This window comes from Mugil cephalus, chromosome 6, assembly GCF_022458985.1.
Source record: "Mugil cephalus isolate CIBA_MC_2020 chromosome 6, CIBA_Mcephalus_1.1, whole genome shotgun sequence".
NCBI lineage: Eukaryota > Metazoa > Chordata > Actinopteri > Mugiliformes > Mugilidae > Mugil > Mugil cephalus.
In genome coordinates this window covers 15025608-15044559 of record NC_061775.1, presented here as the reverse complement: position 1 = coordinate 15044559, position 18952 = coordinate 15025608, and the positions used below count along the sequence as shown (strand labels likewise).

Sequence of the window (18952 nt, the reverse complement as noted above, 5' to 3'; positions counted from 1 at the left end):
TGACCTGAGACTGGGCTGAGGGTTCACCTTTCAGCAAGACCTGAAGCAGACAGACAAGACACCACTGATGTGACAGCAGGACAGGTCTCTGATTGTCCTTTGGGTGGCCGAGCAAAAGCCCAGATTTTTATAAAAAAGTTAAGAGGTCTGAACTTTTTGTGAAGCTGCTTTATGTGAGATGAAGTGCTGCTGTTTATTAAAAAAGTAAAGATCACATATCGATAGCAGGAAACTTAAGGCCAAACTTTAGATTGCAAAATATACACTGTATAGCCTCTTGTATACTCTTAATATTTGGTTGGACCACCTTTAGCTTTGATTATTGCAACATTTGCTGTGACATTGTTCCAATAAGTTTCTGCAATGTCACCAAATTTATTGCTAGCCAGTGTTGCATTAATTTTTCACCAAGATCTTGTATTGGTGATGGGAGAGTCTGACCACTGCGCAAAGTCTTGCCCAGCACATACAAAAAATCCTGAATGGGTTAAGATCTGGACTCTGTTGTCTTGTACTGTTATCAGTAAACAGTCTTCTACTCTTATTTCAAGCTTTTTAAGCTTCCACTGGAAAAAGAGGGGCAAGTGGGAGGACCCATCCTGGCCCAAGAGGAAATGAAGACAATATTTGGCAGCATCCCCGACATCTACGACGTTCACACCAGAATAAAGGTAGGTGGTCATTAGCTGTTTCTGTCAAAATTAAGTCTGACAAAGTTATGGAGTCGTTTTTGAGACGTTGCTTTTCTTCATCAGAATGACCTTGAGGAGCTCCTCACCGACTGGTCAGAAAGCAGAAGTGTTGGAAACATCATTTTGAAATACGTGAGTTTAATGTTGTGAAGGTACATACATATGACGTATGCATGTTTGGAGTTAACAGTAGAAGCTATGTGATATGGGGCCTTGTGATTGGCCCAGCTGCGATAGGGGAGGCTTAGATTGACAGGTCTCAGCTAGTGTGGCGTTCTATATGAAAAATACCTCCATTCATCCCTTTACTAAAATTTGTTGGATTCATGTTAATGTGTATTTACAGACATTTAAGTCTGTGGGTAAAAATTAAAAAGAAATACTGAGAGGGGAAAAACTTTAAACAAGTGCGATTCAAAACCACATTCATAAACTTGTGTGTATCCTCATGTGAATGCTTTTCTTCATCCTCTCTCATTCTTCAGTCTAAAGAGCTGGTGAAGGCTTACCCCCCATTTGTCAACTTTTTCGAAATGAGCAAGGAGACTATTGTTCGCTGTGAGAAACAAAAGCCACGCTTCCATGCATTTCTCAAGGTAAGACCTTTGCATTTGAATGAAATGCGTTTGCCTGGATAGTGGATTTCATGTCCTACAGACTCTGTGATCGTCTCTCTGATTTATAGTGGGAAGTTCATCTCTTAGTGCCTCTAAAAGTACATCCAGAAACATTAAAGAAAGGCAACTGGACTTGCAGAATTTCCCATAGTATGACTATGTCAATCCCCATAAACTCCAGACTTAACTTTCCCAGCACAGCTTTTGTAGACAGGGGAAGTGTGTGCGAGTTGCTTAGGTTTCCACCACCACGTGTGCTGTGATACTAACACTTTCATTTTGCAGATCAACCAGGCCAAGCCAGAGTGCGGGAGACAGACACTGGTGGAGTTGCTTATCAGACCAGTACAGAGGCTGCCTAGTGTGGCCCTTCTCCTTAATGGTAACACAATACACACCCTTTGGTTAAACTCGGAACAAAAACATTTCATCCGTCATCCCTTGTTTTCTTTTTATCTCCCTCCCTCCCTCCACGCCTGCCACCTCCCTCCGTTATCTTCTGTCGATACCTGCCTATAATTTCTTTTCCTCTAGAATATTTTGTACTTGTCTTTCATTGTGCCGTTTTCATCTCTTCCTGCCTGTCTCCTTCTTACAAAACTTTCTATTTCGTTCACTGTTGCAGACATAAAGAAACATACGTCTGATGACAACCCAGACAAGATAACTCTGGAGAAAGCAATCGAGTCTCTGAAAGAAGTCATGACGTGAGTTGACACGACTTTAACCTTCCCTTTCCTCCGGGGTGACATTCTTTGATTGTAATGTGACAATGACAACTCTCTCATGCTATACTGAGTCCTGACAGTTACATATGTTAACTCGTAATGATTGACTATTGTTAAGGCCTTTCAGCATGAAGAAAAGGGATTTCGATTCAAATGTTAAAGCCTTGTCAAATCCGAAGTCAGGCTTTGATCAACTGTTGCATAAATCCTTTGAGCTGTGGTCTGAGCAAATGAAAGCCCAAATTGTGTGCGCTTTTAAGCTTTGTGAAAAGCATCAAATGTACAATGAAGCAGATGCAGCAGTAATACATTCAGTGATAACGTAAACCGGCAGTCCCTCTCGCATTGAGAGTAATTCAACAAACAGCGCGTATGATAGATGCCTGCAGGTGAAAACTCGCCCCATCCCACCCGCAGCCCATTTACAAATAATGGCAGATGATGGATCCAATGAAACAAACTCAATTAAAACCATATGCATTTTTTTTTAAGTCTACTGTTTTGTCTGAATGTCAAGTTTGGTTCCTTTCCTATGGCCTCCAGCAATTTTTCCACCGCCATTTCCACCTTCTTGCTAATAGCTTCTCTATCTCTACGGTTTCTCCCATCCTCTGTAAAACTGAGAAGATTTTCAATTTCCTTAATTTTGTTACGTGCTGCTCTGATTAGCTACCTGTTGCTCCAAATCAGACGTACACCCTGATTCATTTGCTTTTTATTAACTTGGCTGTATGATGACTTGAAACATATTTTTCTTTGAATTCTTAATGTATTTCACATAACCGTATTTTCATTGTACCTTAAATCAGCCATCCTACTATGCTCGGTGTGGCACGGCAGAGTGCATCCCTGAAATTTCAAAATGAAAAAAATATCTACTTGAGTTTAATTAGTGATCAACCGATATGGATTTTTCAGCCTTGGCCGATGGGCCGATACGTGCTGCTGATTTTTCTGGGCTGATATTTGGGGATCAAAATGACAGAATGTTAACAAATGTGACAACTCTCAATTTAACCAAAAACAGAAACATTTATTGAAGTCAAACGCCAGAGGGAAAATATATATATATATATGTATCAGCGATGCCAATACCAGAAAAAAAAAAAAAAAAAAAAGATTTTGATCTCTAGTTGTAACCCATAACACTTTTGAGAAACTCTAGGAGCAGAAAAATCAGTGTTTCATTCTGACTAAAGCAGTTATCTCAGATCCCCACCATAGTGTCTACATTATTGGTAATTATTAGACAATTAATTTTTATTGTGGGTAGTATCATCTTGTCAGTTGAATTTAGAATACATCAGTGAATTGGCTGGATGAAGGAAAATGGTAAAAAAAAAAAAATTCTGAACCAACAGTCCAAAACTTAATTATGCTTGATAACTGTTTAAACGGAAACAAAGAGCAACCATCACAAGATGGGATCAGCAAGATACAACTGATGGATTATTGAAATTGTTGCTGATTGATAAACTGACCAACAGAAAAACTATTTATTGACAGACCGTTGCTGTATTACCAACATTTCTCTATTCTCCACCTCAACCTAGTCACATCAATGAGGACAAGAGGAAGACTGAAGGCCAGAAGCAAATCTTCGATGTTGTTTATGAAGTTGACGGCTGTCCTGTAAGTTTCAAGGATTTCTACTGTTTGCGTGTTTGTGGTTGTGTAGATTCATGGCTTTTATTTGCATATTATCACTGAAGACAGCAACAGAGATTTCTTTGTAGCTTTTAAGTTGGTAGAAAATATTTCTAATATAAATACTGAATGTATAACAAAGAATATAACAATATAATTCGGGGTTTGGCAAAGAATGAACAGTGGAGGGGTAGGCTGATATGATCATGAGAAAACAACATTATTTTGCGACTGTAGGTTTGTGTGAATGTTTTTTTTTTATCTGTCAGCTCGAGGGCCCTACAGTTTCAAAAGTTAATGCTGGCAACTTTCCTTCTTTATCTAGTCTCATCTCTCTCTTAGTTTGAGTCATCATTCTCCCCCTGCAACCTTCCTCTTACGTTCTGTGATGTGTTCTTTGCAGGCCAATTTGCTGTCCTCTCATCGTAGCCTGGTTTACCGAGTGGAGACGATTGCTCTGGGAGATCAGCCGTGCGACCGCGGAGAGCACGTCACACTCTTCCTCTTCAATGACTGCCTCGAGGTGAAAATGCGAAAACACCGATAAACGTTTGACCTTACACGGAACACATTCGCACCATGATCGTCACTTTATTTACCAGTTAACACCGTCTAATCTGAAGCTTTGTCTGCAGGCCTGACGTGAAATATTCATCTTTAGCCCTCACTTGATTCACCACTTGGAAATAACTGATAATACAGACATAGTTATTGGTCACTGTGGCTCAGGACATATTCACATTGATTTTAAGAGTCTACATTATTATTTTTATCAAAAAGTGATTAAAACCACCTTCGGTTTTTCCCAACTTTGATTGACCTGGATGTGGTGACAGGGCTCATTTAAATTTCAAAATTCCCCCAAGCGTCCCTTATCCACGGCTCCCAAGGTTGTTCCTTTTCGCCCTACAATTGGAGCTTACTGACTGAATTTGTTTTTCAGGCAAAAAAAAGAAAAGAAAAAAAAAACGCAGAGGGCTTAAGGGGTTATGGGAGGCTTGCGCAGCATGTGTTTAACACCAATTTAAGGGTGCACTGTCTAACGCAGCTCACCCAAAGTATGTGCGTTAATTAGCGAAGGGTCAGCATAAGAACATAGCAGGCAATCATGAAAGACACGAGGCGAGTGGCTGCGCTGATTCAGGAGTGTCAGCAACACCTTCTAATCAGTGTGTGTGTGTGTGTGTGTGTTTCTCGCAGCTACACACATGGATGTGTGACATGAGGTTGTCCTTGTTGCGTGTATAGATATAGAATGACTGTTGTTTTAAAGGAGCTGGCCTCACTAGTCCCCTCCATCAGCAGCCATTGATTAAGTCTTGCTTTCATATAATCACTCTTAGCCTGTGTACTCACTCTGCCAAAATAACAATGACCTGTTATGTAGTGTTGTATTTTATCTCCTCCCCCATCTCCCTTCCTTCCTCCCTCGTTCCCTCCCGACCCTCCTTTATCGTCTTTCTCTGGACCTAATTAATGTGACATTAATGAGTTGAATCGTTTACCCCTATGAAGGCGCCATTGATTTATTGTCAAGTAACCAATAGCCGCTTCACCCACGCGTTGCAAAATGCAACCACACACCAGGGATGTGGGACGTTGCCTCCAAAGTTGCTGTCTCATTTCATGCATATGTTTGTGTATCTCCTATAGATTGCAAGGAAGCGACATAAGGTGATCAATACATTTAAGAGTCCACTGGGACAGACGAGACCGCCGCCTCCGCTCAAACACATAGCACTAATGCCGCTGTCTCAGATCCGAAGAGTGCTGGACCTGCAGGATACTGAGGGTAACGGTGACATCACACACATACGTATTTGATTATGCCACTTCAAAATGGCGACTCCCTGGCAAGCCAGGTGGAAATGAAGAATAAAGTTCTTACATCTTTGATGTAAGCAAAGTTTTAATATTTGACTTCAGCAAAGGTGTTATTCTGGATATAGTTCCCAGTACAAGGGAACCAATCCATGTACGTTTCATTACCCTTTTAAGATTGAATTGAACACACAGATTCATATCTTATAATGTTCTGCCCATCCATGTGATTTGATTTTGATTTGAGTATAATCACTCCCAACGATGTGACTTCAAGCTAGCTTTCCAACACACAAACAAATTGTGGGTGGGGAATGTACTGGCTTTCAAGCTATAATGTCTCATTTTATGGATCTCCATTAAGTCCAATTCTTAAACTGAAACCTTCCGCTTTGCTGTGACAAGGTACATGAAAATCATTACACATTTTTGGAGGACATGTACTACAGGTGCTACAGGTCTGAACGCTAAGCATTCAGGGCCGTAACACTAGACATTGAAGAATGACATGCCATCTTCCATTGTATCTCATTGATACAATTATATTAATAATCAGACACATAATTATGACTGCCATTCAATGATTTTAACCACTGACAGACTCAGTTATCCACAGGGCTTAGTCTAGTTTTTAGGGATAGTCCTACATTCAGAATACTGAAACCTTCAAAAAAATATCAAAGTGGGAAATCATAATCTGACAGTCATAATTTGACATATACCACCTTCCTTTTATAATATTTGTATATGTCTCACTATCTTTATCTCCTTTCTTACGTGCATTGTATCATCTGTCCTTCTTCCTCAGAGTGTGTGAATGCATTCGCCCTGGTGGTCCGTCCTCCAACCGAACAGGAGAACTTGTTGTTCAGCTTCCAACTGACTGGCGAGGAGACGGTTAAAAGTGCCTGGCTGCGAACACTTTGCCGCCATGTCGCCAACACCATCTGCAGGGCTGATGCGGTGAGAAGCCTCAAACACACACACACACGCACACACACACAAAGAAAATGCGTTGTTTTACACATCGGCAGACGTGGAGGGAAGCTGTGATAACTGCTGCTGTCAGTAACTTTCAGCACTGCAACATCAAACTTTTTAAAACTGAAGGAAAAGGCAATGGTGTAAACTGGGGGAGGGTTGCTTGTCATTGTGAGAAGTAAAGCTCTGATGAGAATAATGGGGCTAAAAAGTAAAAAAAAAAAAAAAAAAAATCTGCCAAAGATATTATAATGCGAGACAGTTTGGTTAAATGTAATTAGAATCTGAAAAGTAGACCACCTCGTGTACCACATGGAGTCTTGTGGAGGCCCAGAAAAGTATTTTTCGAATGACTTCATCAGTTCCTTCATGACCAGAGGCTGGTATGTTTTAATACTTGTACAAATTCCTCATTGATTTTGATCTTTTCCCTGGGTACAGTAACATGTCATTTAATGGTTATAATGGGGATATTATGGAAAACTGACTTGTCAGGGGCTGATTCATTTCAGTGATTATTGAACTTACTGCAGGATATGAAGGTAGGAGTGCAGTGAAAGCAGCAGGGGGCGATGTCGGCCTCTGGTCTGGCTGCTCCCTCACAGCTGCATTCCTAATGCTTTTTGCACTGGGTCAGCTCTGCAATGTGAATACCAACGAGACAGAGACTTGCTTGTTAAAAATCCCACTGCGGGGTGAATGGGAGAGAGAAATATAGACTGTGGGTGAATCCTTTTTACCATTTTGCTACTATTTTGACTAATGTATCTATATGCGCTATCTGATTAACACAAAGTGCACATTTCAAGTCATGATTAATTACGTTGACTGTGAAGCTATATTATTTATTTGTTGTTTTTTTATTTATTTTCTTTTTAACCAGGGGGACCTTATTCAAAGTACAGACCCAGACTCACTGCAGGTCAGCACTAAAGATATGGACAGCACCTTGAGCAAAGCCTCCAGGGCCATCAAGAAGACATCTAAAAAGGTAAAGGCAGAGAAGATTGTCCTGATTAATCTTTCCAAGTAACAATGATATTTATGTCAAATGCATAACGGCCGGTCGAGCCTTGTTTAGAGTCGGGTTGTCCTGAATGTCGGTGTTTCAAAATAGTCAAAATGTCCCACAGTTAACTGAATATCATGAGTCAAATGTCTGCAACGTTTCCCACAGAGAAACCTTGAATACCAGAATTCAGGGCAGATGGAAACAGAGAACACAACGCAAATCAAGACATCTTGTTTCCTTCTCTGCTGTCAAATGTACTTTTAAACCAGATTCTGTTCAAGCGTCCACCGCTGCCATCCTCCATGTTTGATTCTCCAGCTCATGGATCTGTCAGCAGCCACAGAAAGTCCTCAAGCTCTGTTTGCATGGATGAATGCCTTTGTTAGGGTACATTCCGAGCTAAATCTGGCATGTTTTTCGACATTGACGTCCAGTTTGTGAGGTTTCTAAGTATGCTGGTTATTTCAGTTAAATTAGAAAGTACACACAGAAACCTCACTTACAAAATGTTGCCCGCTGCTGTAACTGCAACAAAAAAAACAAAACAACAACAAAAAAAACATGGGCTTGAATAAGATATGTGAAAACATCTCAGTGAGAGAAAGAGAAAAGATCCATCAAATTCTCAACAGGAGAGGCAGTGATCCACAAAATAATACAGCTAATAGCTTGTCTACATAGCAGAACATTATCTTACTAAACTTATAAATGTGACCCGATAAATTGGCACTTTTTTGAACTACGACTAAACAAATCCGTAATTCATAATTGTGTTAATGATGCCTGATGGGTTAATCAACCGCAGTGAATATTTCATAATCGGCATAATTCAGTGTCTCATTCAAGTGTCCTATTCAGTTCATGTTCAGTCAAATAAGACATAAAATAACTGCTTCTTATGTAGTGCATTTTTAGATTATTATACTTTTCAAATGTTTTGTTTTCTTGTAAAGTATGTGAAGAAACTGAAAACATTGCACAAATTATAATTCTTCTGTGATTATTAGATACAACTTTTCATTTTGTTATGTAAACCATGTTTTGCCTGGTTCTAAACTCAACACTAAACCCAGTGATGTGTTACTGTGCTATTGTGCTTAGTAATGGTTTATATTACTGGTGGCTTCGGCCATAATGGATTCTAAGAAAAAAAATATAAATGGAGTGCCATTTACAGACACTCAGAATGAGGTGTCTGAAATCTAACTTGCTCATCTGTTTGGGGGGGAGGACAAAGAGCTGCCTACAAAACAGAGATGCACTAATTACTAACATTTCCTTTGTGTGTGCTAGGTGACGAGGGCATTTTCTTTCACCAAGACCCCGAAGCGTGTGATCCAGAGGGCGTTCATGGCCAACAGTACCCCAGATGAGAAAAGCCAGAGGCTGAGTTGTGAAAACCGGATTGGCAGCAGCTCCACGCTGGCTGTAAGTCTTTGTGTTTACTTCGTCTCTTACTGGGAGGATAATGCGAGCTGTGCTGATGATACTGCCAACCTAATTCATACATTTTCTGGGTATGTGTGTTGTAGGTGTGATAGCACTGGTGGATACTAAAAACTAGTCTGTTTTTAAGACGGCCTGTCTGGCTGTTCATCTTTTTTTTCCTCTATTCTCTTCATCTCCTTCTCCTTTTGCTGGAAACCAGGGAGTTGTTCTCTTGGTCATTTCATGATGGAACAACTTTCATCTGTCTTGATTAAAAAGGCCTCTGCTCTTGTGCTGGGACTTTCTGCTCTTTTTGTAGGAAATTTATTTTAGCTATTTCTTTTCTCATTCCTCACTTTTTGTGCTAGAGCCACGGTTTAAAAGTCTAGTGTGTACGAATGATAAGTAGAAATAGAATATATGCTGTCTGGTCAAAAAAAAGTCACCACCAAAAACAACTCTCACACACTAATATTTTATTGGATCACCTTTAGCTGTGATCAGAGCAGCATTCGCTGTGGCATTGCTCGACACACAAGACTTATTTCCATCCAGTGTAATCATTTTTCACCAGATCTTGTATTGATGAGAGGGACTGACCTCTGCGCAAAGCCTTCTCTTTGTCTGGACTCTGTGGTGGCCAATCCATGTGTGAAAATTAAGTCTCATGTTCCTTGAACCACTTTTTCACAATTTGAGCCCCATAAATCCTGGAATTGTCATCTTGGAATATACAAGTGTCATCAGGGAAGAAAAAATACATTCAGTATATTCAGGTAATCAGCTGACCTCACTCTTTGGGCATAATGTTACTGAACCTAGACCTGAGCAACTGCACCACATATCTTCCTTGAAAACAATGGTTCCCCATTATCCTTCCAGTTTTTAATAATGCGTCAGACAGTTAACCAAATGTTAGTAGTTTCTGCTTCAGTCTCTGTAGATGTTTTCTCTGCTTGATAGCTGTTAATGATTTGACCCTTCTCAAACAGACTAACCTCTTTTCCACAACCACGAGTTGTGTCTTTCCACATGGTTGTTTCAGAAATGAGAAGCACCTCATTGCATCAGCTGGGGTTAAATAACTTGATTCCATCTGAAATATAATCGCTGATAAATCCAGATGGTGACTTTTTTTGAACAGGCAGTGTTTATAGGCGTGATCACTTTATCATTTAATGTATAATCACCTTCACAATGTGCGCGTGGAAACCACCATAGGTGAGTTTGGGAATCCAGTTCTATATAATGACTAAGTGTCTAGGGCCAACAGCAGTCATATCGTGTAGCCCCTGGATATACAGGCCAAGACGTGCTTCTCGTCCTTGTTTTCAGTCACTAGTTAGGAACTTGCAATTCAAGACTGGTGTCCAGGAAAGCCACAGTCCAGGACCAGATTGTATTAAAATTAGATGGTTTATGCTTTTGTTTTCTTTCCACTTGGGATGCTTACCTGTAGTCAACCAAAGCTTGCTCAAACTTTTTGCACAACTAGAATACAAATGCACTCTAGGAATCCTCCAGAACCAAGATCTTGTGCCTTGCCTGTCAATTTTGCATCCTCAAATACCGTTGATAGAGATTTCACTAGGTTCTAATGCACACTAGAAAAGGGAGGGTTGAAGGGATGATATTGCATTGTTCGCCGAGCTGATTTGCTAGCTCACCACTAAATACCACTAAATCCTACATGCTGGTCTTATAAATCGTTAATTAAAAAATATATATTTTCATGAGATGTTTGCTCATATTTGTTAATAAGCAGAAATAATTCCTGAAGCAACTGGTAAAAAAAAATAAGATAATTCTATTTATGTAGTCTTCTACAGAGCCTACTATTTAATAGATCTCAGTTTTAATATAGACACCTAGATAAGACTGATTACCATCCCCAACTGTGTTTACTGTTGACTTAAGCGTCATATTTTGTGTTCTGCATGCACATAGTGTGCCAGCCATACACAGGCAAACATGGCAACACATCACATTGCAGAATAAACAGAATGGCACTCATTATCGCTGAGCATAATCTACTGTTTCACTGCTGGTTGGTTTGCACACAAATAGTTTAGTCAAAAACACCAATGGCACCCTGATATGGCCATTAGTGCACGTAAAAGGTTATTCTTTTACCAGATGTCCCTTGAAACCACAATTGGCAGAGGTTTGCTGGTGATGACTATCTGTTGTCAGAAATATTGTTTTGTAGAAACCAGGCACAAAATGAATTTTGGGCAAAGTGCTCTCCTGTTAATTTTATTTCTTTTGTATTTTCTGTCCTTTGGCTTAATTTGCAAAGGAACAGGCACTTGACTTCAAGTACCGATAGACAAAATCAAGCTTCAAGCTGGAGACAAGTGCTGTTTTCTTGCTGAAATTACATTATTTCCCGTTTATCTGCTGCAAAACAAGAACCCTGAAAAGGAGTTGTGAATTGGCTATGGTTGTTAAATGTAAATTATCTCTGACAACAAAACTGAAACAAATGTCCGTATCCTCCCAAGCTGGTGAGTCAACGAGAGGACTGTAAGTTCATCTGAATTTGCAAGCTTTGGACTTTAGTCCACATTCAATAGAGCAGAACATAGCAGACATGGACAGACATGTAAAGTATGTAACCCAACAAACTAATCTAGTAAGAGTCACTTGCTACTTTATATAAGAAATTGATAACATACAAATGGGTACAAACAATTGACAATGTTTGCAACTATTTGTAATGATGGATTTCTTTTTCTCCTTGCATTGTATGTGAGCATGTCTATTTTCTCCATGCCTTGGCTTGTCTTTCCTTGTGATATGTAAATCCCTGCTCCATATGTGTCTCCCTTCTGTTGTGCACTCTAGATGTCTCGTTCTGCCTCTACATTCAGTTTGAACGATCCCATCAAAAGCAGCGCCATGGTGCAGCGCTCTAACTCTCTGGACCTCCCGCCCGTCAGAGCCAGGGCCCCTGTCTGTATGCGTCCCCCCACCACCTCGGCCCCAAACCCTGCTCATAGTCCCTGTCGGGTCAGCCAATGTGTCGACCTCAGCTATTGCTCCGGCACTCAAAAGTCGAAACCTGTCCCTCCTAGTTTGTCGTTAACCCAAGCAGCAGAACCTCTGACCCAACAGTCAACATCTTTAACCCAACCAACATCCACTTCCAAACCATCTGTCCAAAGCACAATTCAGCTTAATTCTAAGAAATCCCAGCCAAAATCTAGCCTGCATGTGCCCAGACCTTTGCCCTCTTTGGGATCCCAGCCAAGGTCCCCAGCTCCTCAGCCTTTTAATGTCAAAGGCAACACCTTTTCTGAGTCACACAGGGATCCCCAAGTTCCCCTGGATCCACGCAAGGCTGTGCTGACCAGTCCTCGCAGAGAGACTCTGCTGTAAAACATCGCTGAGCTAGGTGCTGGAGTTTGATGTGAGCAAACATATCATTGTTTAGTCTCAACTAGGGGTGCACCATTACCATCTGTTTTCAGCATAATACTTACTACCTGCTGTGCACTCCACAAAAAAAAAAAAACACTGGTGCATTTCTAGTTCCAAATCAACTCCTTAGAAGCTAAGACCCTGCAACAATGATAGATCAAAACATGGATTTGCTCAACAGACAAGTCTGATCTCCACTGGATATGAGGGGAATAGAAACTTTCAAGTTGTGTAGATGTGATGCTTTTCGGAGTGTCAGGTTTTAAGAGCATTTTAAGGGTTGATTTGGAATAGTTGTTACTAACTGGTGTAGGTGGCTGGGAATATTCACCTGGTGGCTGCTATTAACGGTTTGACTGTATGCAAATGTGTGTAACAGAGCTGGGACTAAAGTGGGTGGAAGCCTTAAAGGCGTAAGGCTCCTTTAAAGGAATATCATCACATGCCATATAGATTATTTTATTCCTAGTTCGGTGTTCTCCAAAACCATTTAAAAAAAGCTGATTTGATCATTAACAATTGAATTACAGCTACCAAGTTAGTGACATTAGACTTCGTAGAACGTAGCTGTGAACTAATCTCATCTGGAAACAAAAAGATGTCAAGGCATGCCTTTAATTTTGGGTCCACCGGATTTTGTCAAAATCTGTCTCATCAGAAATTTCCACCTACTTCCAGAGTTAATCATTTTTTTACAGCAAATACGATTTGAAGACAGCCAGTACTTTATGGAGTGTCTCGTACATCCAGAAGAAAGGGAGCAGTAATGGAAAGTAATTGTACATTGGGTTCAATTCTGCCTAATCTAGATTTGCCCTTAATTGCAACCTGCTAGATACAAAACTGCTGAGCCTGTTCTACTTCTGTCTTGCCTATCAATGTTTGTTTATTTGCTTTTTGTCTGCGTTTGACTGAGATTAGAGGAAAACAGGCTGAGTGGAGACTTCCCTCACAGCGTGATGTGTTTAAATTTACAAACACTGAAAGAAATATAAGCTGACTTTAACAATGTCTCAACTCTCAACTTTTTGTTCCTTAGCGGCACGTGTGAACGATTCAGGATTTGGTCAAGTTCGCGATCCTGACTATTGATGCTGATGATTAATTGTTGAACGACTAATTGTGATTCATAATAAAGTTGATCAAAAATATCAGGCAGAAGACGGAGGGATGTTCAGAGTTAACTGTCGGAAGATGTTTGTAGTACCAGGTTGTGCCACCAGGTGGAGGTATCTTGCTGTTGAATGAGATGTTGTTGCATATCTGTTTACCAACTGCAAGGGTTTCATAAATGGTAAAACAAGTGTCATCGAAGTGAGAGAAAAAAATTGCTCGTCTTTCAGGTTTAATTGGCTACCTGGGTTGGATGCTAATGTCTCACGCTCACACCGTACAGTACCGTACAGTGAAGCTCCATAGCCAGACATGCACTTCCCCATATATGTAACTACACCTTATGTTGATGAAGCCTGCAACAACTGTGATTGGTCACATTTTCTTGTCCGTGTGCCTCAGTGGCTGGATAAGCACAGAAAATTCCTCCTCCTTCTGCTTCCTACACACCACCTACCCAGATGTCTTTATTTCCCCGGGTCGCAGTGACTACAGTTAAAGTAACAACCTTTATTAACTGCAGCGCCAACATAAGCAGCTCAGTTCCAATTTTCTGTTGTTTGTTGGAGACACTCTACACGGTAGACTGCAGGTTATAGCGGTGGACACAGAGGTACTCTAGTGTACTGAGAACACAACACAGATGACTAGCCACCAACTAGCGTTTAGTAGGGTAATTACAGAATGATGCCGACGTACCAACACAAGCGCACATGCCTGCACCTGTGTTGCCTGCTATTACCTAGGCTGACCGTGGATCTCATTGTTGAGTGGGTGGTTCAGCAATGTGGCCATGATGGCCATGAAATGTGCTGCTAAGCCGGCCACTCGTGGTCGGTTTACCCAGAGGGCAACGTTAATACTGGATTTGGACATGGTCAGAGAGAATAGCAGATGCTATGCACACAGCTCTACAGTGAAATATCACTGAAGAGAAAATAACTAGCTGCTGGTAAAATGGTGTGATTTTTTGGTTTGTTTTTTTTAAACAAATGCACAGTCATAACTTTATTTCTTTCGTAAATTGCAGCAATTTTAAAACCAAATGAAATCAGTGACATTTTTGAATCGTCTCTGGAAAAGCTGCATCTTCTGAGGGGGGAAAAAAAAAAACAATATTAGCTTTAGTGTGCGTCTTATTGTTCTCTTGCATTTAATGGCACATCAGAGGTTTCTTGACAAGTACTTTCCCTGAGTATATGGAGCATGGTTCCCCCTGACATTTTTGCTCTGCAGTTATAAAAAATGTTGCACATTGAACTGCATTTAGAGTTAATTTATTTACCTGCCAACGCTCCCATTTTTGCAGGGTTTTAACTGGTGACTATTTCAAGGCAATCTCCTGCTGCCTTCCTGTTGTTGTTTCTCAGGGGAAGTGCTCATAATCCCCCCACCCCGACTGTATAATGACTCATCACTATACAGAGGTTCGTTCAGATAAGTCGCCACGTTGCCAGATTGTTTGTGAAACACACGGTCCCCATACAATTTCAGCCAGTCTGTTACTGGAACCCACTATCCCGCAACTCCAATTCAGGGGTTGTGAGTTTAGCTGCTTTTAGTTAAATGTATTGGCTAACTAACTTGGCAAATGTCATGGCAAGTTGGCACTCAAACTAAACTACTAACTCTAAGAACAGTGATTCTCCATGGTGTTTGGCTTGTATTAGTCATGCAACCTTCCCTCGTTTTCTCTGATATATCTGTGTGTCCCCAAAGCGGGACACAGGTGACGACGCCGGAACTTGATTTACGACGAAAAGGTAGCCGAAACTATCGCTGCTCAGCAAGTGGGGATTCTAAATGGCTTTTTCATGGGCTCCGACTTCCCTCACAGATACCACCCGGTGGTCGTTGCAGCACATAGGAACTTATTGCTGAAAGGTTTTAAATGCAGAAGAACTGAACTGGCGGCCTGATTCTGGGACTGAGTGGCAGTTTTGTCACACAGTGGAAAAACACATCTGGGTACACTTTTCGTGTTTAGAGTGAAAATGCCACTGCACGACCCTGGCAGTATATCACTGAAAGCAGGCATAATCTGGTGGTGTGTGTTGACACAGAGGGCAGGAGAAAAACGGCGCCTCTGATGAAATGCTTGTAGAGAGCACTCGACGTGTGTGTGTCTGTGTGTGTGTGTCTGTGTGTGTGTGTGTGTGTGTGTGTGTGTGTGAGTGAATAAAAGCCAGGTGGAAAGCTACTGAAGTGTGGCTGTGTTGGCAAAGGTTTCCCATCTCGATTAGTTCAGTGCCAGGTTTGCCTTGAAAGGCAGAGAGGCTTTAGTAACCGCGTTTGTCTTTGTGCTCTGGTAATTAAAACGAGGCTGGAGCACATGAATTGACTTAAAGTATCCAGACCGATTGAGCCTTGAGCTGTGTTTGGACACTCTGTTGTCGATTTCAGTTTAAATGGGGGAGAAAATGACACTTATTCATTTATTTTTTTAAGTGTGTCCAAAGTTTGATTGCTATGCTATGTAGAATATGTTGGACTTACAAGACACTCCCTTATGTACTGTTTAAGATCTTAGTTCCCACTGCACATCAGGACAGAAACCAGTGGACTATGAAGTCCAGTGGACAGAGTGTAGTCCAGATCAAAACTGAGATGAGTCCAAGATCAGAGCAAAGTAACAAAACCATTTAAAAGCTTTGGGCATCAAAATTTGTAAAACACGATCTTCACAGTTGACAGTCAGACTGAGGAGGGCCTTGCTAAGGGAGCTGGCCAAAAACACAATGGTGACTGTAATAGAAGTGGGATCATGTCTGAATCCACAGTTGGTACAAATGTATAATTTATCCACTTAGTATCAAATCTATGTCACTGTTAAGCATGCAAAAAGAGAAAAATCGAAACACTTCTTGAATCTATGGTGAGAAAATGAAACATTAACTAAATTAAACAGTTGCATAAAGGGCTGAAGCAAACGGTTATCTCTCAGTAAAGTAATCTTTGAATTATTTTCAGTTATCGATTCATGCTTTGCTTAACGTGCCTCTAAATAACAGATAGAAAAGATAAAATCTGATGGTAGAAGTTCCATCAGATTTTTAGCCACTTTTTACAAACATTAATCTACAAGTGAATAAACCAGGATTCATGCGATGCAGATTTAACCAGGAAGGGTATTGTATTCTGCTGTATGTTAACATATGTACTGTTGATATAACTTATTTTTTAGGGCATGTGCCGATTGTAATTAGAAAATCGCCAATATAATTCATCTGCAAAGGGGTTGCCAACAGCCACTTATCTTTGATGTAAATGGTAATCTATGTTGTTTGGTTGGAGGATGGCATGACTTCCCACTGGCACTGACCTAAGCCGACAATCGGACCAGACTGTAATTGTCAAATACTTACACTTACTTAAGTTTGAAAATCCCCCCTTACAATGAGTCCAGAACTTGGCTTTAAAGTTGCCATTTTTTCCCCAGTTGGGATCACTTCACTAAAGCTCACTGGTGTTTTACTACTATTGCTAGTATTATAGTCTAACTAAAGACTTCATTCATGCTACAGTTTGTTGTAGCTTTCTTTTAACTCGGCTAATAACCTCATTAACACCATTATGGAATATGACCACAAACATGAATATTTAAATCATCCTTTAACAACACTACTGGGTGTGGACAATTGATTTATTTTCAACTCTCTTCAGTGACTTTTTTTTTGTCTTTGTGCACTTACTCTCGTCTTCTATTTACAGGCACACCATTCCCCCTCCATGGTCAATCTGCCTTCCATGTTTGAGAGGAAGTACCACACATTCAGCCGCTCCAGCACCCACCTCTTCTGAGACGCCGCTGCGACGGGGTCACCTCTTCTCTTTCCACCTCCTTTGCCTTGACTGCCACTAGCTGTCCAGATTTGACACACTGATCTATCTGAGTAAAAGCGGAAGCTTTACAAAGCGTTTTAAAGTATGGTGAACTTCCATTTGTCCATACTGGAGCTCTGCACAGACTTTCCAGTTCCAGAATAAATTACCTTTAGCCGGAAGAATGCACTGAAGACGGGGACGGACTGACATGTGGCAGTGTCCGGGCTGTCTCAAGCTTCCTGTTTGAAACCAGGGTGAAAGCAATAAACCAACTCTTTGTCATCTTGACATTCATCATGATGTCTTCAGTTGAAGGCGGTCTGTGTAGCTGCATCCTACAAGATGGTTTATCTTTACAAGCTTGCACAATAGCTGGAAAATACTATCAGTAAGGTTTAACTGGATGCTACACCATGCTTGGGGATGCAGGTGTGTGTAAAGGCCTCTGGTTCTGACAAGGTTTTACAAAAAAAAAAATGAAGGATCGTCTGTTTTTTTGTTTGTGTTTGTTAATGGTGTACACTGGCACAGCTCATACCTTGTTCCTGTACTTTAACAGTTACATTTTGTGTTCACACTCGGCTTCATTATTTGCTGTTGTTATTGTTTAGTGTCGACACTAACCGTACACACACCAAGTACTCTTTGTTTAAATGGATATTCAAACGTGTCCTGGATGTTTCTCCCATTTCACCGTGCTTTGCCGAAGGAAATTAACATTTAATTTAGAGGTTGAAGTTTTCCATTTGTCAGAATGAACCGCGTTGTCCGTTTTATGTACTCGTTAAAGGTACAGGCGTCTCTTGCCCTTCACTCTTAAGGCTGTTTTTTTAATTAACTTACCTTTGTATTAACTGACATTTAAGATTTGTTTTATTGTAGTGGGGGTAGACTTAATTCCACCTGATATAATTATATGACTTGTTGTGATTAACCCACCTTCTTAATGTTAACTTAAGACAGTCTCCAGCTTTTATAAAGCTTCTATTTTAACATTTAACAGATTTGGTTGTGTAGAATAAAAGCTTGTGTGCACCTCTTCCCTGTACGCCTCTCTGCGGTTTACAGACCTTTTATAGAGCGTCCATGGTGTCTGTGTATCTGTCTGTGTTTGAGAAGGGATGCAGTGTACATATTTATTCTCGATGCTGAGTACATAAATACTTGTTTTTTCTCTGTTGCTATTTATGTTTGTTCCACTTTTATATCTGCCATTTTCATGTTCTTTCACCAAGCTTGTCTCTACTTTATCTTTGTATTAAATGCACTTAAACATGTACAATATGTGTTGAGCTTTTTTTTACTTTTTACCCCACTGTCTGTGCTTTTACCAGCAGAAATATAAAGAAATATTGAAAAAAAAAACATATATATATATATATATATATCACTCATCTCTCACGTTGTTATATAAGGATTAAACTGAATCTTCTTTTAAAGAATGATTATACACAGGATAAGATGTTGCAATCCCTTGTGCCAAATTTCAAGGCAAGCCAGCAAACGGCTAGTAACCAACAAGAAGACACCTGTTAACTAGCCTCGCCAAGCCGTAGGCAGTAGGGATGTTCAATACGATGCTGAGTAAAATTCAGGCTGATATCAGCGATACTGATCCGATACCGATACTTTGTGTAAATACACCCTAAACTCAGAAGTATATTG

General features: G+C 40.5%; 1 protein-coding gene across 5 annotated transcripts in view; it reads left to right on the top strand.

The window, feature by feature from the left end:
* The window catches only part of ect2 (epithelial cell transforming 2), a 34458-nt gene extending 15892 nt beyond the window's left edge, over positions 1–18566 (top strand). For 3 of the 5 annotated variants that reach the window (XM_047588156.1, XM_047588157.1, XM_047588155.1), the window contains 13 exons: positions 552–671; positions 756–824; positions 1178–1288; positions 1595–1691; positions 1935–2016; positions 3591–3669; positions 4088–4207; positions 5338–5476; positions 6314–6468; positions 7370–7477; positions 8792–8926; positions 11774–12338; positions 17174–18566. In XM_047588156.1, coding sequence (XP_047444112.1) covers positions 552–671; positions 756–824; positions 1178–1288; positions 1595–1691; positions 1935–2016; positions 3591–3669; positions 4088–4207; positions 5338–5476; positions 6314–6468; positions 7370–7477; positions 8792–8926; positions 11774–12307 — 1749 coding nt within the window. In that variant the 3' untranslated portion in view covers positions 12308–12338; positions 17174–18566. The remainder of the gene's footprint in view (positions 1–551; positions 672–755; positions 825–1177; positions 1289–1594; positions 1692–1934; positions 2017–3590; positions 3670–4087; positions 4208–5337; positions 5477–6313; positions 6469–7369; positions 7478–8791; positions 8927–11773; positions 12339–17173) is intronic. The other 2 variants (XM_047588159.1, XM_047588158.1) reach the window with 1 other exon arrangement.
* Positions 18567–18952: the final 386 nt, after the last annotated feature.